At 45.4% G+C, this 23322-nt stretch overlaps 1 protein-coding gene and 1 pseudogene across 2 annotated transcripts in view; one reads left to right on the top strand and one right to left on the bottom strand.

Annotated features, from left to right (window-relative positions):
• mnat1 (MNAT1 component of CDK activating kinase) overlaps nucleotides 1-20501 on the top strand; it is a 51524-nt gene extending 31023 nt beyond the window's left edge. For both annotated transcript variants that reach the window (XM_064953688.1, XM_064953687.1), the window contains exon 9: nucleotides 20176-20501. In XM_064953688.1, coding sequence (XP_064809760.1) covers nucleotides 20176-20296 — 121 coding nt within the window. In that variant the 3' untranslated portion in view covers nucleotides 20297-20501. The remainder of the gene's footprint in view (nucleotides 1-20175) is intronic.
• A 154-nt stretch (nucleotides 20502-20655) lies between these two features.
• Nucleotides 20656-23266, bottom strand: LOC135525807 (tRNA (guanine(37)-N1)-methyltransferase-like; annotated as a pseudogene).
• Between the last annotated feature and the right edge of the window lie 56 nt (nucleotides 23267-23322).

Below are 23322 nucleotides of genomic sequence, written 5' to 3'. Positions count from 1 at the left end.
TTGACCAGTCTGAAAGCCAACATCACCCACAACAGAGAACGGATGATTTGTCAAGGGCAATGAATTACATTGTCTTGGCGTAAATGGATTTCGCCTTTGAGTTGTCTCACTGAAATGTTCTTACTCTTTCAAATGACTGCTCGATCCACACCACAGAACTTGTGGACTAGGTTAGGAATGCTGTATTGCAAGTGTAGCGCTACATTTTACTTGGCGTGATGATGTTATGTACGCACGTTGTTGGCATTTTTAGCTAATATCGGCCGATTCCGATATGGTCAACGATATATCGTGAATCCCTATTTTATATGTAATAAAAATGCCCTATTGATTTTAAGTTCCTCAATCATTTCACATTTCCCTAATGAAGTCCTGAGCCACCTAATTGAAGTGAAACCTTCCTTAATTAATTAAAGGATTGCAGGAGGCTTTAGTAGAGTAACGGGGACTTTTTTTACACTACCGTTCAAAACTTTGCAGTACTTAGAAATGTCCTTGTTTTTGAAAGAAAATCACTTTTTTCTTATTTTTGTCCATTTTAAAATAACATCAAATTGATCAGAAATACAAGGTAGATATTGCTAATGTTGTAAATGACTATTCAAGCTGGAACCTAGAAGGCCAGCATCCCGGAGTCGCCTCTTCACTGGTGACGTTGATACGGGTGTTTTGTGGTTACTATTTAATGAAGCTGCCAGTTGAGGACTTGAGGCGTCTGTTTCTCAAACTAGACACTCTAATGTACTTGTCCTCTTGCTCCGTTGTGCTCCGGGGCCTCCCACTCTTTCTATTCTGGTTAGGGCCAGTTTGTTCTGTGAAAGGAGTAGTACACAGCGTTGTACGAGATCTTCAGTTTCTTGGCATTTTCTCGTGTGGAATAGCCTTCATTTCTCAACATGAATAGACTGATGAATAGACTGATGAATAGACTGATGAATAGACTGATGAATAGACTGATGAATAGACTGATGAACCTGTAATCAAACCCAGAAATGCTGATGCTCCAGATACTCAACTAGTCTAAAGAAGGCCAGTTTTATTGCTTCTTTAAATTCAGCACAACAGTTTTCAGCTGTGCTAACATAATTGTAAAAGGGCTTTCTAATAATCAATTAGCTAATCCAAGTTGATCATTTTAAAAGGCTAACACAACGTGCCATTGGAACACAGGAGTGAGGGTTGCTGATAATCGGTCTCTGTACGCCTATGTAGATATCCCATTAAAAATCATCAATTTCCAGCTACAATTGCCATTTACGACATTAACAATGTCTACACTGTATTTCTGATCAATTTGATATTATTTTAAATGGACAAAACTGCGTTTCTTTCAAAAACAAGGACATTTCTAAGTGACCCCAAACTTTTGAATGGTAGTGTACATTATATATGCAGTGTAATGCTGAGGTTTTTGTTCTTTTGGCCAGGCTGATCAATATGCAGATGAAACACACCGTTAAGAGGGGGAGGGGGAGGGGGGTGGTGTCTGGTGTCAGCAGTTCAGGGGTCCTGCAGGACCAAGGCTGGCGGGGAAGGGCTCTGCCACTGAGATAAATGAGGCTCCTCTCAATGAGGAACCCCAGTCCCTCTGGCACAGGCAGTCATACAGACTACTGTAGCCCAGTTTGACAAATAAACCACAACTCCCATGATGCAGTGGGCTCTGTTAGCTTGAGCTGGAATGCTGCTGACACTTCTGCATTGTTGGCAGTTTTGTCATTCAGCTAAGTTCAGAGTTTATGCGCCCGTGCATACACACACACACACACACACACACACACACACACACACACACACGCCAAAGTCTGACAGACACACACCAAAGTCTGACAGACACACACCAAAAACTTGCATAGTGACACACACACACACATACATGTCCAGGTCTGCATTTCTGGCCACAACAGATATGGTTGAAAGGCGTGTGGAGAACAGTGGGAGTTTATGGAGAGGTTGGAAGGGAGTTCTCCAGTGCAGCGTTGGGCCAGAGCGTCGGTCTTTTGACCTACAATATGAAGGGGATATGAATAGGGAAGGAGGGACTGTCCTAGGGTGTTATCTTTAACAGGGCTGTTCCTCTTGGTCAGTGCGCATGGTGACAGCAGCATTGCTGCTAATTTGTCTAGGACAGGGGAATTTGGGGGGGACAGGAGATTTGGGCGATAAGCCATGCACACCCCTTGTGGCCTCTAGGGCCCGGCTCTGCACAGTATGTCCTACACCCACTTGAAAACTGAGTGCGCTCGCTCTCGCTGTCTGTCGCTCTCGCTCTGTTTGTCGCGCTCGCTCTCGCTCTGTTTCTCGCTCTCGCTCTGTTTGTCGCTCTCGCTCTCGCTCTGTTTGTCGCTCTCGCTCTCGCTCTGTTTGTCGCTCTCGCTCTCGCTCTGTTTGTCGCTCTCGCTCTCGCTCTGTTTGTCGCTCTCGCTCTCGCTCTGTTTGTCGCTCTCGCGCTCGCTCTGTTTGTCGCTCTCGCTCTGTTTGTCGCTCTCGCTCTGTTTGTCGCTCTCGCTCTGTGTGTCGCTCTCGCTCTGTGTGTCGCTCTCGCTCTGTGTGTCGCTCTCGCTCTGTGTGTCGCTCTCGCTCTGTGTGTCGCTCTCGCTCTGTGTGTCGCTCTCGCTCTGTGTGTCGCTCTCGCTCTGTGTGTCGCTCTCGCTCTGTGTGTCGCTCTCGCTCTGTGTGTCGCTCTCGCTCTGTGTGTCGCTCTCGCTCTGTGTGTCGCTCTCGCTCTGTGTGTCGCTCTCGCTCTGTGTGTCGCTCTCGCTCTGTTTGTCGCTCTCGCTCTGTTTGTCGCTCTCGCTCTCGCTCTGTTTGTCGCGCTCTCGCTCTGTTTGTCGCGCTCGCTCTGTTTGTCGCGCTCGCTCTGTTTGTCGCGCTCGCTCTGTTTGTCGCGCTCGCTCTGTGTGTCGCGCTCGCTCTGTGTGTCGCTCTCGCTCTGTGTGTCGCTCTCGCTCTGTGTGTCGCTCTCGCTCTGTGTGTCGCTCTCGCTCTGTGTGTCGCTCTCGCTCTGTGTGTCGCTCTCGCTCTGTGTGTCGCTCTCGCTCTGTGTGTCGCTCTCGCTCTGTGTGTCGCTCTCGCTCTGTTTGTCGCTCTCGCTCTGTTTGTCGCTCTCGCTCTGTTTGTCGCTCTCGCTCGTCGCTCTCGCTCTCGCTCTGTGTGTCGCTCTCGCTCTGTGTGTCGCTCTCGCTCTGTGTGACGCTCTCGCTCTGTGTGTCGCGCTCGCTCGCTCGCTCTCGCTCTGTGTGACGCTCTCGCTCTGTTTGTCGCTCTCGCTCTGTTTGTCGCTCTCGCTCTCGCTCTGTTTGTCGCGCTCGCTCTGTTTGTCGCGCTCGCTCTGTGTGTCGCGCTCGCTCTGTGTGTCGCTCTCGCTCTGTGTGTCGCTCTCGCTCTGTGTGTCGCTCTCGCTCTGTGTGTCGCTCTCGCTCTGTGTGTCGCTCTCGCTCTGTGTGTCGCTCTCGCTCTGTGTGTCGCTCTCGCTCTGTGTGTCGCTCTCGCTCTGTGTGTCGCTCTCGCTCTGTGTGTCGCTCTCGCTCTGTGTGTCGCTCTCGCTCTGTGTGTCGCTCTCGCTCTGTGTGTCGCTCTCGCTCTGTGTGTCGCTCTCGCTCTGTGTGTCGCTCTCGCTCTGTTTGTCGCTCTCGCTCTGTTTGTCGCTCTCGCTCTGTTTGTCGCTCTCGCTCTGTTTGTCGCTCTCGCTCTGTGTGTCGCTCTCGCTCTGTGTGTCGCTCTCGCTCTGTGTGTCGCTCTCGCTCTGTGTGACGCTCTCGCTCTGTGTGTCGCGCTCGCTCGCTCGCTCTCGCTCTGTGTGACGCTCTCGCTCTGTGTGTCGCTCTCGCTCTGTGTGTCGCTCTCGCTCTGTCTGTCTGTCGCGCTCGCTCGCTCTCGCTCTCTGTCGCTCTTGCTCTGTCTGTCAGTCTCTCTTGCTTGTGCGTGCCCTGTCGGTCTCTCGGCGCTGTCTCGCACTCAGTACCTGAATAAATATGGGCTGAGCTCTTATTAAAGGCAGCTGCTACACTAATGGGGGAGAGCGAGAAGGCTGCATGTTCAGGCAACAGGGGCCCCCGAAAGTGTCCATTCAGCTTCCACCCCCCCAACACACATACAATCTCAGAAACACACTCTGTATGTGCATGTCTTTGTGCATGTGTCTCTGTGTGTGATTTAAAAACCACAGAAGAGTGGAGGCCCCCTATAGTGTGAAGACATTTTATGAAAGGAAGCATCACACATTCTGTTTCACTGATTGGCACATGCATTAATTTATTCCGCACCGAAAATACCTTTTGCTGTGCATTACCATAACAGATTATAATGTGAATTTTCCTACACTGTGATTGGGACCACTGAAGGTGTGGTTTACTGTAGTCTTAGAACTGAGGGTGTTCAGGACAGGTGTGGCTGGGTCAATACTGGCCTCTCCTGGCACACCAAGCCGCCTCAGCCCAGTCTGACTTCCAGTGACATGGTTGGGAACTGATTACTGAGGTTTCACCACTTGACTCCACACCACAGAGGGATGTCATTGTACAATCTGTGCTTCTGCTGTCTGTGGATGAAAAGAGAACCTGAATGATGGTACATTTGTATATTATGAACATATGTTACTGTTTTGGAAGTCATGTACAGTTTGTGTGTTTGTTAGAGAAGGTTTGTTTTGGTCTTGTTGTGTGTCTTTGAGAAATTGAAAGAGGGAGCATGTTTATGTATGCTTGTCTTTGATCTCTGTGTGTGTGTCTCTTCTGGTGCACTTCCTAAGCTCTGACTGTGTAGGCGATGACAGACCCAAGTTGTCTGCCGCTCTAGAGAGAAAGGGGAGAAAATCTTGGACAATGACTAATCGCGTGGGGGGAAAATGGGGAGAAATTGGCAGCACCACACTCAAACATTCTACTAAAACCTCAAGTGCTGACAATGAAAGCTAGAGAGAGCAGTTGTTTGTGTTGGCACAGGTTGCCCTGAAATTAGTCCATCTCTGTGACAGGGGTTGCTCAACGCACCACTTTAATTGCCAATGTAGATAATATTTAGAAGTTTTACCCCCGCCCCTCTTCCATCTCAGCTCTACCTAATTGTTGGAAAAAGTGAGGTTTTTGTCGTGGAGAGGTTGGTTGTCAGGCGGCCGTCTCTCCTCACCTGGTTGGGGTGAAGGGGAGCGAGGGGGATGGGGGAGCTGGATGTTTAGTCTGGAGCTCCTCTCCAGGGGACCCAGAGCTAAGCTGAGCTGCAGACCAGGAAGTCGGGATCCTGAGCCATGGAGGCTCCTGAGACTCACTGGAGTCTGGCTGAAGGGTTCAGGCTCTCTGAGGGATGGATGGAGGGGATTGATTGGTACATATAGAGAAAAGGACGCTTTGTTGTTCAGCTACCAAAAGCTATGTTTCCATTCACTTTTGTCGACATTTAGAAAGTTTGCATAGAAAATAATTTGACATTTGCCTGCAAGAGTGTGTCCATTTGACATTTTTGTGTCGATTTTAAAAACAGCTGGACATAATGACGTCAAACCAAAAAAAGATATAATTCTGGCAAAAAAAATTAACTTTTTCCATGACCCATTTTGGAAAATTGCTCATTAATAAGTTGGCAACAGCATGCATGCCCTCAGACTATCTGTTTCATGTCTCAGGTAAGCCAGCATGGACAGCATGCAAGAATTGACAAATATTTGACATTCTAATAATTGCCATGTGCCAATGTATCGCGACGGTTCATGCCACGCTGGCTGGGCCATATGGCCTAAAAATCACATCTCTTTATTTTTTTCAAAGTTATTTATGATTCATCATATGTATCTGCATTTCAAACAGTCAGAAATTGTGCAAGTTCTCCCACCTTAAAAAGATGAGGCCTGTAATTTTCATCATAGGTACACTTCAACTATGACAGACAATTAGAAAAAAAATCCAGAAAATCACATTGTAGGATTTTCAATAAATTTATTTGCATATTATGGTGGAAAATAAGTATTTGGTCAACCGTGAAGCACGGGGGTGGCAGCATCATGTTGTGGGGGTGCTTTGCTGCAGGAGGGACTGGTGCACTTCACAAAATGGATAGCTTCATAAGGAAGGAAAATTGTGTGGCTATATTGAAGCAACATCTCAAGACATCAAATTAATTGAGTGTATGTAAACTTCTGACCCACTGGGAAGGTGATGAAAGAACTAAAATCTTAAATAAATCATTCTCTCTACTATTATTCTGACATTTCACATTCTTAAAATGAACTTGTGATCCTGACTGACCTAAAACAGGGAATTTTTACTATTAAATGTCAGGAATTGTGAAAAACTGATTTAACTTCTTAGCACACCCATCATTTTCGTCAACATCCGCTGAATTGCAGAGCGCCAAATTCAAATTAAATGACTAAAAATATTTAGTTTTCATGAAATCACAAGTGCAATATAGCAAAACACAGCTTAGCTTGTTGTTAATCCACCTGGTGTGTCAGATTTCAAAAAAGCTTTACACCTAAAGCAAACCAAGCATTTATGTAAGGACATCTCTCTCAGCAGACAAAACATAACAAACAGCTAGCAGCCAAGAAGTTTGGTCAGAAAAGCAGTAAATTAAATCGCTTCCCTTTTGATCTTCAGATGTTTGCACTCACAAGACTCCCAGTTACACACTATATGTTCCTTTTGTTCCATAAAGATGATTTTATATCCAAAATACCTGGCAAAATACAGGCTCTAGCGGTCATGACGGGGCAGACAAATTCCAAATAGTATCCGTAAAGTTCGTAGAAACATTTCAAACGTTTTTCTAATCAATCCTCAGGTTGTTTTTACAATAAATAACCGCTAATATTTTAACCGGACTGTAGCTTTTTCAATAGGAGAGAGAGCGAAAATTTCTGCTCCAAGCTGTTGGCGCATGCAAAAACTCTGCTGGCACCCAGCCATCCACTGACGCGATGTGATTGTTCTCGCTCATTTTTCAGAATAAAAGGCTGAAACTATGTCTAAAGACCGTTCACACCATGTGGAAGCCATATGGAAAATAATCTGGTTGATATCTCTTTAAATGGAGGGAAGGCATGCAATGGAACAGGGAGCTTTCAAAATAAGAGGCACTTCCTAGTTGGATTTTCCTCAGGTTTTCGCCTGCAATATCAGTTCTGTTATACCCACAGACAACATTTTGACAGTTTTGGTACTTTAGTGTTTTCTACCCTAATCTAACAATTATATGCATATTCTAGCTTCTGAGCCTGAGAAATAGCCTGTTTAATTTGGGTAAGTTTTTCATCCAAACATCCAAATACTGCCCCACTCAACAGGTTAAAATGTATTTGGCTAAGGTGTATGTAAACTTCTGACTTCAATTGTATGCGTTTCGGCTAGACAGAGCAGCTACATCTGGTAAGAAGAGGGGTGGGGGTGTTTGTCTATCTGCTGGCATGCGATGTCTAATATTAAATAACTTTTGCGGTATTGCTCGCCTTGGGTAGAATACCTCATGATAAGCTGTAGACCACACTATCTACCAAGAGTTCTCATCTATATTATTTGGAGCCATCTATTTACCACCACAAACCGATGCTGGTACTAAGACTGCACTCAACGAGCTGCATAAAGCCATAAGCAAACAAGAAAATGCTCATCCAGAAGCGCTGCTCCTAGTGGTCGGGGACTTTAATGCACGCAAACTTTATCTGTTTTTCCTCATTTCTACCAACATGTCACAAGTTCAACCAGAGGAAAAAAAACTATAGACCACCTTAACTCCACGCACAGAGATGCATACAAAGCTCAACCTCCTTTTGGCTAATCTGACCATAATTCTATCCATGATTCCAATTTACAAGCAAAAACTAAAGCCGGAAGCACCAGTGACTCGCTTAATAAGGAATTGTTCAGATGACGTGGAAGCTACGCTACAGGACTGTTTTGTTAGCACAGACTGGAATATGTTCCGGGATTCATCCAATGGCATTGGAGTATACTACCTCAGTCAACCGCTTCAACAATAAGTGCATCAACGACGTCATCCCCACAGTGGACCGTACATACATTTCCCAACCAGAAGCCATGGATTACAGGCAACATCCGCACCAAGCTAAAGGCTAGAGCTGCCAGTTTCAAGGAGTGGCAGACTTCCAGACGCATATAAGAAATCCTGCTCTGCCCTCAGACTAACCATCAAACAGGCATAGCGTCAATATAGGACTATGATTGAATCCTACTACACCGGCTCTGATGCTCGTCGGATGTGTCAGAGCTTGAAAACTATTGCAGACTACAAAGGGAAACGCAGCCGTGAGCTGCCCAGTGATGAGAGCCTACCAGACTAGCTAAATGCCTTTATGTTCGCTTTGAGGAAAGCAACACTGAAGCATGCATGAGAGCTCCAGCTGTTCTCGACGACAGTGGGATCACGCTCTCCATAGCCGATGTGAGCAAGCCCTTTAAACAGGTCAATATTAACAAAGCCGCTGGCCAGACGGATTACCAGGATGTATACTCAAAGCATGAGTGGACCAACTGGCAAGTGTCTTCACTGACATTTTCAACCTCTCCCTGACCGAGTCTGTAATATCTATGTTTCAAGCAGACCACCATAGTCCCTCTGCCCAAGAAAGAGAAGATAACCTGACCAAATGATTACCACCCCGTAGCACTCACGTCCGTAGCCATGAAGAGCTTTGAAAGGCTGGTTATGTCTCTCACATCAACACCATCATGCCAGAAACCCTAAATCCACTCCAATTTGCATACCGCCCCAACAGATCCTAATGTAAGAATGCTCTTCACTGACTCCAGCTCAGCTTTCAATACCATAGTGCCCACAAAGCTCATCGCTAAGGACCCTGAGAATAAACACCCGCTGCAACTGGATCCTGGACTTCCTGACGGGCTGCCCCCAGGTGGTAAGGGTAGGCAACAACACAACTGCCAAGCTGATCCTCAACACTGGCCCCTCAGGGGTGTATGCTCGGTCCCCTCCTACTCCCTGTTCACTCATGACTGCACGGCCAGGCACGACTCCCAACACCAAGTTTGCCGATGACACAACAGTGGTAGATCTGATCACTGACAAGATAGCCTATAGGGAGGAGATCTGGCCGTGTGGTGCCAGGACAACCTCTCCCTCAATGTGATCAAGACAAAGGAGATGATTGTGGACTATAGGAAAAGGAGGACTGAGCATGCCCCCATTCTCATCTACAGAGCTGCAGTGGAGCAGGTTGAGAACTTCAAGTTCTTTGGTGTCCACGTCACCAACAAACTAACATGGTCCAAGCACACCACGACATGGTGTGCTTGGTGTCATGAAGAAGGCATGACAACTTTTCCCCCTCCAGGAGACTGAACAGATTTGGCATGGGTCCTCAGATCCTCAAAGTTCTACAGCTCCACCATCAAGAACATCCTGACCATTTGCATCACCGCCTGGTATGGCAACTGCTCAGTATTTGATGGTAAGGTTCTACAGAGGGTAGTGCTTACGGCCCAGTACATCCCAGGAGCCAAGCTTCTTGACATCCAAGACTCACCTAAGTCATAGACTGTTCTCTCTGCTACCAGACGGCAAGTGGTACCGGAGCAGCAAGTCTCGGATCAAAAGGCTCCTTAACAGCTTCTACCCCCAAGCCATAAGATCGCTGAACAACTAAGCTAATCAAATGGTCACCCGGACTATTTACATTTGTTTATATTTGTTTTTACACTGCTGCTACTCGTTGTTTTATTATCTATGCATAGTCACTTTACAAATGACCTCGACTAGCCTGTACCCCCACACATTGACTCGGTACCGGTACCCCCTGTATATAGTCTCGTTGTTATGCAAATGTGTGCTACTTTTTGATTGATTGGATTTTTTTTACTTTAGTTTATTTAAACTATTTCTTGAACTGCATTGTGAGTTTAAGTAAGCAGTTCACAGTAAGGTCTACACCTGTTGTATTCGGGCATGTGACAAATACAATTTGAATTGATTAGCTTTTTAACCACTTATTTTTGTCACTAAACAGTCTCTATATAGTCTTCCATAATTGTGTTCAACTGGTACCAGGGGACCTTCAGACGAGTCAAACTAACCGATATGTATGTGTCCATGAGAGTCTCAACTTTACACAAAGGGGTCTCATTCGTGGCATTCGGCTGCACCAACTTCAGACGATTTCCAATTACGCTTGCTAGGGTCGTAGAGCAAAACGCAGAACACCATCGTGTTCGTGATAGTTGGCCAAACCGTTCGGACGCTATAGACGATTTCGTGAGAAGACTGATTTTTGTGATGTCTCATGGTCTGACAAACACCGCTCTAGCTCTGTCACTTTTCACAGCATTTTCTAGCTTAAACAGAGATTTTTATGGGGATTTTTGTTTTATATACTAATTAGATTTCTGCAGGGGTGCGGACATCGACCTTGGGGGTTAATTGTCCTCCTCTGTGTCTCTCTCTTCATTTTCTTTCTCTCCCCCACCCTCCCCGCTCTCCGCTTCCCTCACTAGTAGGAGTCAGTAAATCTTAGTCACTGTGGCTCCCGTGCGTCTCGCTCTCTGAGTGTGTGGAGAGCAGCAGGCGTGTGCTTGGCTGAGGACCACTCCAGAGGGACTGTTTACACAAAATTGCCTGAAATGGCTTTTCCATACGGCCACGGCTCTCTGATCACAGCTGAGATCAAATCCACTTGATGTGCCTGGGGCCTGGGAGGGAGAGGGGGTTAGGAGGGGTTGAGGTCTTCACAGACTCCTGGGGGCCTGCCTTGGACAGAGGAGAGTGACGGCACCTCACAGTGAAGGCCTCGCATACTGGACACACACACACACAATGTAGCTTTGATGATTGAGTAATGGGGCTGTATGAAGGTGAGAAAGGCGCTGTCCTAGTATGGTCTGATGAACCCAAGGTCTTGCATCTGGTTTTTACTGCAATTACATAACCTTCGTTAATTTATTCAAGCTTTTGTGGGGGCGATTGAAATGTATAACGTAACAACAATGAATCATAAAGATGTATGTTATAGGATACTTTTGTGTAACAAATATGGTATACCTTCTGTTTCTCAAAAGCTCAGGCTGAAAGTGTCACTTTTGCTGGCAGCTAGCTGGGTAAAGCAAACCATTGCAAGATACTGCTTCTCTGGATGCTCTATCCACACCCTCTCAGAGCAGTGAGCACGAGTGAAAGCTGTAGCTCACAGATTTTACATTTACATAGCCAAAAGATACTGCAGGAAGTATACGAGAGTATGGGAGCCAGATCTTTAATGCAGGATTGACTGGCTCAGCTCTGAGTCAGTCAACTCTCATCTCTGATTTTCTATTATAGCTACTCTCGCGTGGCCAGGCGCTGTATTTTCGTGGGGCAAGCCTGGAAATAGGGGGAAGGGGAGTAGTGGTGGTTCTCTCCGTTACAGGGGTAGCTGTGCTACTCCCAGGGTATTGTGTGAATGTTGTATAGTACAGAATCCACTCATTATCCTGACCTGCACTCACAGAGAATATTCTCTGTCCTAGGAAACGGAAGCAAAACAAGCATAGCTCTGTATAAACCGGATTTGTTGTTGTCTCTTAATGTGATCTGTGCAAATATTGATTGAGTGTGAGTCATTAGGCCAGTGGATTGGAGGAGGAGGCTTCTCTGCTGACAGTAGAAAGCTCTTTAGCTTTATGGGTTTGTTTGTAAAAACAGCAGAAAGCAAGGGAGTCGCCACGCCAGTCCTCCACTGGGTGTTCCTGGGATCTGTCTGTGGGTTTGAATGGAGAGAGGGCTGTTTTCTGTTTTTCTTATTAGGGCCCCTTGCCAGCCTCTTTCCCAGGCAGGCGGGTGGTGTTCCCAAACACACAACAGGCCAGCCCCAGTGATGGAGACTAGGGATAGCTAGCTAGCTGTCTGCTGCCTCCTTTTGTTTATTTGTGGCGCTGGTTAGAGACTGCAGGGTCAACTCCCAGAAGAACGAGAGAGAGGGGCGATGTCTCCTTACTATTTATACATTCCCCTAATAGAGTGGAGAGAACAAGTATTTGATACACTGCCGATTTTGCAGGTTTTCCAACTTACAAAGCAGAGCAGAGACGGAATTCTTACTAGTTGGTAGGTGATCAAATACTCATGTCATGCAATAAAATGCTAATTAATAACTTTAAAATCATACAATGTGATTTTCTGGATTTTTGGTATAGATTCCGTCTCTCACAGTTGAAGTGTACCTATGATAAAAATTACAGACCTCTACATGCTTTGTAAGTAGGAAACACTGCCGATTTTGCAGGTTATCAAATATTTGTTCTCTCCACTGTATATGCAGAGGTGTGTAAGGCAGGCTCCTCTCACCCTAGCTATAGGCATACACACACACACACACACACACACACATATTGGCACAGTGGATTGCTGTGTGTCTCCTCCTTCCCTCCCAGGGTTCAGTGATGTACAGAGAGATTAGCTGGCTCATTTTTCCCTCTTTAAGAGCTAGGGAAAGAAAACAAACTCCCGTCATCTGGTGCTGTGTTTTGGGGACTTGCCTCACACAGCTAATTGTAGTAGGTATCTTTCCATTATGATGTTTGAATCTCCCTCCCACCCTCTAATTGAAATTATCTGGCCTCTCCCTATAGCTTGAGGGTCTGTGGAAACTGATACCAGTGTTTCAGAACCCAACTGGGAGAAGGTTTTTCTTCTGCAGTGTACCAGTGTTCTATTCACAATTTGCAACATATGACAATCAACACTCCCGTGTGGTGTGTTTTGTGGGTGTTTCCGCGCTAACAACCATTTGGTGAAGAGCATATGCCCTTCCATTGTTTATGGGCCCATTTGGTTAACGAGGACCCTGATTGTTTTCTCCCGGCTGTCTAGGGGATAGATGCTCAGTACCTGCCTGGCATCTCACTGCCCTAATGTGGATTCCTGTGTCAAGTGGCTAGTTAGTGGTGGGTTTCCATGCCATGGCTGAAGTACAGAGTTGGGCTGTCCTGTTGCGCTGTCAGGCAGCCTCTACCGCCCCCATCAGGCCAGACATGGAAAGAACAGGTCTGTGACACAGACAGTCCTGGAGGAGCGGTGACAGGTGACGCTTTGTGAAGGAAGTATAGTTAAGTTTTAGGCGTCTACTTAAGCCTCTGTTCTTTGTAATGCCTTAAAATTACAGAGACAAAAATGTCATTCATACTCTTGCTGTGATTAATGTAAACCGGCCTTATAGGTTCTGCTTGCCGGTTGTCAATCACAAATGAGTGTATTTCTATAAGTGTTAATGTCAAGTGTCATACAATGCTTGTGTTAACACCCTGAAAGTGGCCCTCCTTAACTAAGTGTTACTGATGCCCCATCTGTCGGTGGAGTTGACCTGCAAGTGATGATAAGATACGTGATAAAGGATAAGGAGTCGATGACCAAGCGTGCGTGTGTGTGATGTCACAGACCAATTCTCCAGTGTACAACAGGGTTTTGGGCCGTGCCATATCATCCAAATGGTTCAGGATATAATCTCACACTCCCATGTCCTGAAGGAAACTCCATCTCAGGGAGATGAGACTGGCCTCTGGCCCCTGATGATGAAAGGCTGCTGTTGACATATTTTGTTTACCTGTCAGAGTGCTCTATGTTCGTCTCCACTGCAGGGTTTTTTGTTCCTGGGTGGCTGGGTGTGTTTTAGCTAGCATACCTTCTAGTAAATTCTGCAGAGAGGAAGTATATTGCTAGTAAGTTTTTGGGAAAGATATGCAGGTCACTGTACCCTGTAACATAGAGACACACACACCCACACACAGCCGTGCTCTTGTTTTTAGGGCAGTGGGGGATGTGTGTGTGTGTGTGTAAGTGTGTGTGTGTGTGTGTAAGTGGAGCTGTGAGTGTAACTGGAGCTGGCTAAGGAATGCAGGGGTGTTTCTGGAGGAGCAGTTGGGGTGGGGAGGGTGATTAGGGGGTTGACAGCTGAGTGCTGACCCGTCTATAATGACAAATCATCCGGCAGGTGTGTGGCTCTGCACCCCCACCCCCTCATTCCCAGGCCAGGATTTCCAACCCCTGCTGGATCGAAGCGCTAAAGGAAGACTTCCGGACATGAGGCCTGCTGTCCAAGAGGCTCATGACTGGCCTTTCAGAAGTATGAAACAGGTCTTTGTGGAGAGCTCCAGCCAGGACCTCCCAAACACTGACCTTAATAACCCTTTACTGTCACCACACACCTCAGCCCTGATATCTTACACAAAACCCTCCACCACCTTCAACCAGAAGGCTGTAGTCTTGGATAGTTGAAAGTTAATTGAGTTTTGACATTGCTAAATATTTTTTTTTCTCTCACTGTGTAGAGAGTAGAATTGTCCCATAGTGCGGTAGTGATGGGAGTTAAGATGCTCCGTCTCTACCATGGCCACGAGTGATGGGAAGTAAACACTTCTCTTTTGATCTTTTGTGCTGCAAAAACTACTGCATTCCCAGGATCAGATAGTGTGGTCTGGGAGCAGACAGGTGCTGAGCTGCAGCCTGGTCTGGGGTCAGTGACCAGACCGTTGTGAAAGTAAAGTGCAGTAGCATGAGGAGGGAGACAGAGATGTACTGTAACAACAGCTGGCTACCACTACTTGACGCCATGCTTCAGTGATTCATCGTTTTCTGACAGTGGCCTCTATTATACATTCGCAGTGGAGTTAATTTATACTGATACGCTGTTGTATATGAGCACAACCCACTCAGACCTACATACAGGGATGTTTTCATAGAGGAATACAACCAAGCAACCTGCCATAATCCCACAGTGTCAATCAGCAATGTTTTAATAAGGCTGGTCCAAATGAATTAATACATTGACTCTTGTATATGTGGTTTGTGAGAGCACCACCAACTGTTGGCCATCTATAGGCAAGTGTGGTTGTGGCAGCATTATATCTGGGTCTCTTTTCTTTACATCATGGCTGGGTTTCCCCACAGCTAACACATGGAGTCTAGACGAGGGCCTCGATCCAGCCACTCTGCCAGTCCCTCACATAAGGTAGCTGCTCCAAAGCAGGCCGTTTTCACTCAGCCTCAGTCCTGCAGCTATTTCACTGAAGTCTAACACCCTCCCTGCCTTCCACACACACACTCGCGCACACACACTCGCACACACACACTCGCACAACAGAAAGAGAAGCCACACATTTTCAGATGATAACCACGCGGAACCTTCCGGAACATTTCGGCACTTATCTTTTCACTTTGAATTAGAGATGTGCCTCCGTGTAGTTTTCCAGGCAACAGGAGCAGGGAATACTTTTGAGGTTCCAACCGGAAATCCAAGACGATTATTAGCGTTAGCAGGAGACATTTCCCAGGTATTCACCGTTCCATATGCCAGAGGAAAAATGCTGTTCGCTCCAACAGTTTGGAGGCATTTGGCTCTCGGAAAGGGTTGGATGGTAGCATGAACACTGAAAACCGAATTCTAGAGTAATATTGTTATTACTCCCTTGTGGTAATACACTGATCCAAGTAAATATGAAGTATTGGTCCCATGTTCCATTTCATGTTTTTAGGTTTAACAGTAGGATCATTAGTTTTCCATTTCTAGGCCGTGTAGGACAATGTATTCTGAAGAAAAATATAAACGCAACATGCAATAATTTGATTTGATTTTACTGAGTTACAGTTCATATGAGGAAATCCGTCAATTGGAATACATTAATTAGGCCCTAATCTATGGATTTCACATGACTGGGAATAAAGATATGCATCTGGTGACAGATAATGAAAAAAAAAAAAAAATGGCCTCAGGATCTCTTAACAGTATTTTCGTGCATTCAAATTGCCATCGATAAAAGGCAATTGGATTTGTTGACCGTAGCTTATACCTGCCCATTCCATAACCCCACCGCCACCATGAGGCACAAAGTTGACATCAGAAACCACTCGCCCACACGACGCCTTACACATGGTTTGTGGTTGTGAAGCGGGTTGGACATCCTACCAAATTCTCTAGAATGACAAGATATGAACATTAAATTCTCTGGAAACAGTGTGACAGAACTCCACATTTTAGAATGGCTTTTTATTGTCCCCAGCACAAGGGGCACCTGTGTAATGACCATGCAATTTAATCAGCTTCTTGATATGCTACACCTGTCAGGTGGGAGGATTTTCTTGGTAAAGGAGAAACGCTCACTAACAGGGATGTAAACATATTTGTGCACCAAATATGAGAGACATGAGCTTTTTGTGCACATGGAGCATTTTTTAAGTCTTTTATTTAAGGTCATGAAACATGGGACCAATACTTCATATTTTTGTTCAGTGTAGTATAACAAAGTGCTGGACGTGCTATAGGATCCATATGTTATCATGGGTTTTTGTATGGACTAAAGAACCAACTAAAATCACGCTGACAAATGTCATTCTGTCATCTCTATCGCCTGCATTAGTCTATTCCCGCCCCCCTAAGCGACATAATGGACCAGTCCAAAGTGACCCATATTTACCCAATAACAGGAGGCTTTGAAAAGGCCCAGATCGAGTTGCAGCTAATGCTCCAGTGGGGCCCGGAGAGTGAAAGATGTTACCGGCCGAAACGGCTTGGGTTTCAGGGGCCTGTGAACAAAAGGCAGCCAGTCCTCTGGGAGAAAGAGAATGAGGAGTGGTGGGGGAGAGGTGTAAGCCTAACTTTGTCTCAGGAGGTGAAGTACAGACACAGTATAGTGAAATACTAGCAGCAAAGCTGGTTCAGTGCACCATGTATACTGTTGAGTGTCTTATTCATTCAGTAAATGTCTATTGCTGTGTACCAATTACTAAACTTCATTGTCTGTTTGCAAATGTTTTATGAAGCACCTATGTAAAATATTTGTCTGTCTGTCTGGAAGTGTGTGTGTGTGTGTGTATAAAGTAGAGGAGATGCACTTACAGGAGGAGAGTTAATGGAGCGGAACTGAACTAACTTGTGTTAGGGGGGAGCAGAAGGCAGACTGACTGGTTTAGTTTAACGGCTTTCGACTAGTGGACTTGCTGGTGATGATACTCGAAGGTGATTTCACTCTACATCCTCCCACTCTCTCCTCCCACCATTATTCTCCCTCCCTCTCTCTTTCGCTCTCCCTCCTTAGGGGCAGGCTGGTATAAAGTTACACAGAGCTCTCAGCTTTCTTGGAAGGAATGACCACACGAGTAGCTTGGGGATTAGATTAGCAGGAAGAGCAGACTTAGCCGGGCTGGAAATAGACCACTTTTTCACTGTTAAAAGGGCCCAGTACAATATAATCAATAGTCAGCACTCATCTGCTGTGGGGAGAGGAGCAGGAAGCCATCGGAGAAGGCATCAAGTGCTCTGTGAAGGACAGGCTACAGGAGCTAAGTCTAAATGAAGTTATTATTAATCACTGAGATGCCTGTTTTGGACTTGTGTGTTGTTTCTCTAGTGGGTGAAGAGTGGTCTTTATGTACAAAACCCGATCCGTCCTTCTCTTCTTACGTCTGGAACTTAACCACTGATGGCTAGAATTCATTTTCTGTTCATGTCAATGCATAACACATTAGTAAATGCCATATTGACCATAATGACCATGCATACGTTATGCTCAGCAGTTGGTTTTTAGATATTAGTATTTTTTTTCATGTACTGTGTATCATGTCAAATGTTAAGTACACACAGGTACACATGTAAACTGCCAAAAAGAAATGCTCCATAAACACATACTCCAACACACACCACCTCCCTCCCACTCCTACAGTCTCTCTCTGAGCCTCCCCATGTGTTGGGTTACTCTGTAAAGCAGACCGAACTGGAGCAGAAATCAGAGGGCTGTCTGTGTGCTCACTTCCTATTTCACTTTCCCTGGCTCTCAGGGACAGGAGGCACAAAGCTTAACTCGTTTGGGGGCTTTAGCCCTCTGTATTTGGGCTGTGAGTGTGGTAGAGGGGTGAGTGTGTGCTGTCTGTTGCTTTGGGTCTCAGTGGCTTGAGGACTATGTTAGCTTAGTAGTCAGAGACTGTAGAACCCAGTGAGGGAGGCCCAGTCGTGTGGGGGTGGGAGGTCGCTCCCTTGGTGCCCACTGAGCTGACTGACCGCCTAGGACTGTGTGTGTGTGTGTGAGGAGGAGGGGAGGTAGAGTCAGGAAGAGCACCCCTGTCACCACAGAGACCAGGGTACAAGGTACAGTAGACAGCTCAGCTGTTTTTCCATCTACAGCTCAGAGTGAAAATGAACAGTGACTCGCCATCCTCTGGTGGGCTAGGGCAACATCTGTATGCACTTAAAAATAAAAGATACCTATAATACTATAATGGGGGCAGGGTGGAGAGCGCCGAGGCACAAGGTGGTTGTGAGTGTGCACTGTGTGGGGTTGACGGGCGGTTTACTTCTGGCTTCATATGGTGCTGAGGGAATTCTGTGGGGCTAGAAAAACCTTGGGTGTGGGCCAAGTGTCTGAGGAAAAATCAACCAATGCTCAAGAAATGCTTCACATCAACTGCATCAATGCCTTTGCATCCAAGCTTTGGATGTGTTGACTGGGGGATTTCGTTTTTAAAGGCCTCACCACCTCTAAAGACAAAATCTTCACAGTCTATCTTCACATCACATATACATCAGTTAGTAGAAGTGATGCTCATATAGGGATGATGAAGGAGAGGGGATAGTAGACTAATATTCCATGCCTTCGGAAAGTATTCAGACCCCTTGACTTTTTCAACATTTTGTTACGTTACAAGCTTATTCTAAAATGTATTAAATTGTTTTTTCCCCTTATCAATCTACACACAATACCCCATAACCACAAATCAAAAACTTAAAAAAACATTTTTGCAAATCTATTAATATTAAAAATCATCACATTTATAAGTATTCAGACCCTTTACATAGTACTTTGTTGAAGCATATTTGGCAGCGATTACAGCCTCGAGTCTTCTTGGGTATGACGCTACAAGCTTGGCACCCATGGATTTGGTGAGTTTCTCCCATTATTCTCTGTGGATCCTTTCTAGCTCTGTCAGGTTGGATGGGGAGTGTCGCTGCACAGCTATTTTCAGGTCTCTCCAGAGATGTTCGATCAGGTTCAAGTCCAGGCTCTGGCTGGGCCCATCAAGGACATTCAGACTTGTCCTGCGTTCTCTTGGCTGTGTGTTTAGGGTCATTGTCCTGTTTGGAAGGTGAACCTTCACCCTAGTCTGATGTCCTGAGTACTCTGGAAGCAGGTTTTCATCAAGGATATCTCTACTTTTCTCCGTTCATCTTTCCCCCAATCCTGACAAGTCTCCCAGTCCCTGCTGCTGAAAAACATCCCAACAGCATGATGCTGCCACCACCATGCTTCACCGTAGGGATGGTGCCAGGTTTCCTCCAGACGTGACGCTTGGCATTCAGGCCAAATAGTTTAATCTTGGTTTCATCAGATCTGAGAATCTTGTTTCTCATGGTCAGTCTTTAGGTGCCTTTTGGCAACCACCAAGCGGTCTGTCATGTGCCTTTTACTGAGGAGTGGCTTCCATCTGGCCACTCTACTGTAAAAGCTTGATTGGTAGAGTGCTGCAGAGATGGTTGTCCTTCTGGAAGGTTCTCCAATTTCCACAGAGGAACTCTGGAGCTCTATCAGAGTGACCACTGGGTTCTTGGTAAACGCCCTGACCAAGGCCCTCCTCCCCGATTGCTCAGTTTGGCATGGCAGCCAGCAAGTGTATGGTGGTTCCAAACTTCTTCCATTTAAGAATGATGGAGGCCATTGTACCCTTCCCCAGGTCTGGCCTCGACACAATCCTGTCTCGGAGCTCTACTCTATTCCTTCGACCATGTTTACTTGGTTTTTCCTCTGACATGCACTGTCAACTGTGGGACCTTATATAGACAGGTGTGTGCCTTTCCAAATCATGTCCAATCAATTGAATTTACTACAGGTGGACTCCAAGTTGTAGAAACAGCTCAAGGATGATCAATGGAAACAGGATGCACCTGAGCTCAATTTCCAGTCTCATAGCAAAAGGTCTGAATACTTATGTAAATAAGGTAGATGTTTTTTAATGTTTTAGACATTTTTACAAATGTATTAAAACATGTTTTCCCTTTGTCATTATGGGTTATTGTGTGTAAAATAATGAGGGAAAAATGCATTTAATAAATTTTGGAATCGGACTGTAACGTAACAAAATGTTGAAGAATTCAAGGGGTCTGAATACTTTCCAAATGCACTGTAGGTGCTGACACTGCTTTGTTACAAAATTATATTTTTTACTGGTATGGTTCTTCTCTCTTTCTGTTGGTAGGTATTTGAACCACGTGCGTACTGCCCAGCCCCAGGACATGGCTGGAGGATACAACTCAGGACTGGCGTGTCATCGAGCCATCCAGGATGCCTTCAGTGGGCTCTTCCATCCACTGGGCTGACCCCTCAAAAACAGAGAGGAGCTCGGAAATATGAGGCTGTCAATATAAACTCTTGTCTAAGGACTCAAATCACCACCCTGCTCTACATTGGGAGGGAGCCATAGACCGCTATGGATGGTGGTCTAAAGTCAGACCAGGATGTATATGTTGCTATTTTTGGATTATCTTATTTTCATTTTTATTAAAATAAATATTTAAAAAACAAGCCAGTTGTGGTCTGAACCATGTCGTTTGTTGGATAATAAAGCTTTTGAAACAATGCCTTAATGTTTGACCAGGATAATGGACCAGTCAAGACGTTACCATGAATTATATCATGACAGCCTCATTGACACTTTAAAATTAAAATGTGAACACCATTCACAGATCAAAAACGAAATGTATCATTTTAATGTCTCAATGACTTCCTTGGTCAAATATATTCAATTGTTCGTCTCCCCAGACTTCTGTCTCTTTGGTGCTGGTTCTTCTATGGTTTCTGAGGAGAGGAGAAAGAGTATTTGCATTTTCAGTTTTTCAGAGAGTGAATGAATAATGCATGTGTGAGTACTGTGTGAATGAAAGCTCACCTACCTGTGTGTATTCTTACTGCTGAAGAGCACCTCTTTGGGGATAGTGAAGGTCACAGACATCATCTCCTTATTGGGAGCCACATTCCTCACCAGATGTGCAGAGCACCGCCCCTCTAGGGAAAACCCCAGGCTGGCTGAGGCCCTTTCCACCATGTTTCTCTGAGGGTCGTACTCCTTAGAACACATAGCAGTGCACTTGCGGCAGTTTCACATCACATGTACACTGGCTGTCCCCTTCAGCAGGGCAGGCAGACAGAGGTTGGCAACAGGAAGATAGCACGCGTGTTTCCGAGTACGTTCTGCAAAATAGAAAAGGGTCTGAGTTGTTTTATCATGCCTACAGTCATATATCTTAGTGATGTCACTGCCTATGTCATCACCTTCTTCTCATGAGACCAAACCCATGCCTACATAGCTAAACAAAATTTTAGTGTTATCTAACAGCTTAGCAGTAAATGTCCACGTTGATTTATAGTGGAATGTCTGACTAGTCTATTATCTCTTAGAGTCCCCTGCAGAGTTCTGTCTTCACAGTCACACATTTCTCAGACAGTTTCTTTATAAGAGGCAGAGATTATAAAAGACTGGAACAATATTACACCTTTATAATGAATATATATATATATTGTTAATCTGTAGTCTAGGACCCTGTAAATGTAAGGAGGGAGGCGTCTTATAACCCCTCCCCTTCAATTAATACAACATCAAATCAAATGTATTTATATAACCCTTCTTACATCAGCTGAAATATCAAAGTGCTGTACAGAAACCCAGCCTAAAACCCCAAACAGCAAGCAATGCAGGTGTAGAAGCACGGTGGCTAGAAAAAACTCCCTAAAAAGGCCAAAACCTAGGAAGAAACCAGTCTATGAGGGGTGGCCAGTCCTCTTCTGGCTATGCCGGGTGGAGATAACATAAGCATATTTAATTAATTATTATAATACATCAAACATTTGGTACAGCCCTGATCATGACCCCTATGTGAACCCCTGACAGTTCCAATACACAGGAGAAATCAAACTCATTTCACACCGTTCTCACGCATCTATAGCAGAGGGAGAGTGAAGATAAGGAATGAATGCAATGCACATGCCTCTGATTTCATGACACACTATGTTTAATCAAAATCACAATTTCATTGGACTTACTTTGGCCACCATATTTTCCTCTCCAACCATCACCATCTTGAAGAAGCGGTAGGTGGAGTCAATGGTGTTGGTCTTATTGACCACACAGGTCACCCAAGGGTTCTTATCCATTATGACTTGGCCTGGAAATTGATTTGCAACAGCAGACAGCATCATGCCAGTAAAACAAAATGAATCAGCACTATCGTTTTCCTCACACACACACTTAATGTATTTCATTGGTAGCTAATTGACCACTCAGGAAACACAATCTTGGGAGGGTGGTCAGGGATTGAAGAAAGCATCACTTGTAAAATACACAATGACCTGTCAACAGCATCTCCGATACCCATGCCGGTGTCTGTCTTCTGACAGATAGTACTACTTATATTGTGATGCAGAACAGTACAGTATGTTTGTGGCACTCTCACCTGTGAGGTTTCTGTAGGGAAGCTGGTGCTCCCGCAGGTTCATATGTGCAATGTGACCCACTCAACGAAACCCTGAGTGAAATCCTGTCCCTCTGGAAGCAGAGTGCACAGAACCTCCTCACTCTTCAGGTCAACATAGGTCAGCCGTAGCTTGTTGCAGCTGTTGCTCTTGAGGTACTCCAAATGACCGCAACACCTCGGCCTCTGCGTCGCTGAATGAGTTGGGCGAGGAGACACTGGCAGGGTCCAGCAGCAAGAGCCTGTCGTTATCGTTGCCTTCGACCGCCAAAAACGCTTTAACATGCCTGGGCGCTGGAGGGCTATTTCTTTCGGGCTCTTTACCAATTTATTCAGGACTTATTTTGTCACACACAGGGCTGGGAAAACAACTGTCTGGGCAAAGGCTTCTTTATCCAAACAAGTCAGACCTCGGACCTCTGGAGGAGCTGTGTATAGGCTGGGCTCCATCGCGCTGTATTGTTGCTGCACAGGCATCTGATTCTGGAGCTCACAGGACAAGTTGATGCTCGGGACCGCAGAACACTGGGTCCGGTGTCGATAGCGGGATTGCAAGCTGTTTTAAATTTGTTGTAGTGAGAATATTCTAGGAATAATCCTGCAATGACAAATCGTAGAAGAGGTCTCTTTGAAATATTACCTGTCCTAAGCATCTACATTAGGAAAATGAAAAACAGACAATATACGTAAACTAAAAAGCGGATAATTAACACACAACACTGAACGATTACTGTTTGATATTGCATGGAAAGATTACTTTATTCCGTACAAATGTAAACATTGAAACGCATTCATCACCTCAACATCGGCTCTGCATAACGCGCACATGTTTTATGTCATCATTAGTGGACTTGTTTGCAGCCACATGATTCGTCAGA

This window comes from Oncorhynchus masou, chromosome 32 (assembly GCF_036934945.1).
Source record: "Oncorhynchus masou masou isolate Uvic2021 chromosome 32, UVic_Omas_1.1, whole genome shotgun sequence".
In the NCBI taxonomy this organism is placed as follows: Eukaryota; Metazoa; Chordata; class Actinopteri; order Salmoniformes; family Salmonidae; genus Oncorhynchus; species Oncorhynchus masou.
Note: the sequence above shows the minus strand (reverse complement) of the source record. Positions and strands in the feature narration are given on the sequence as shown.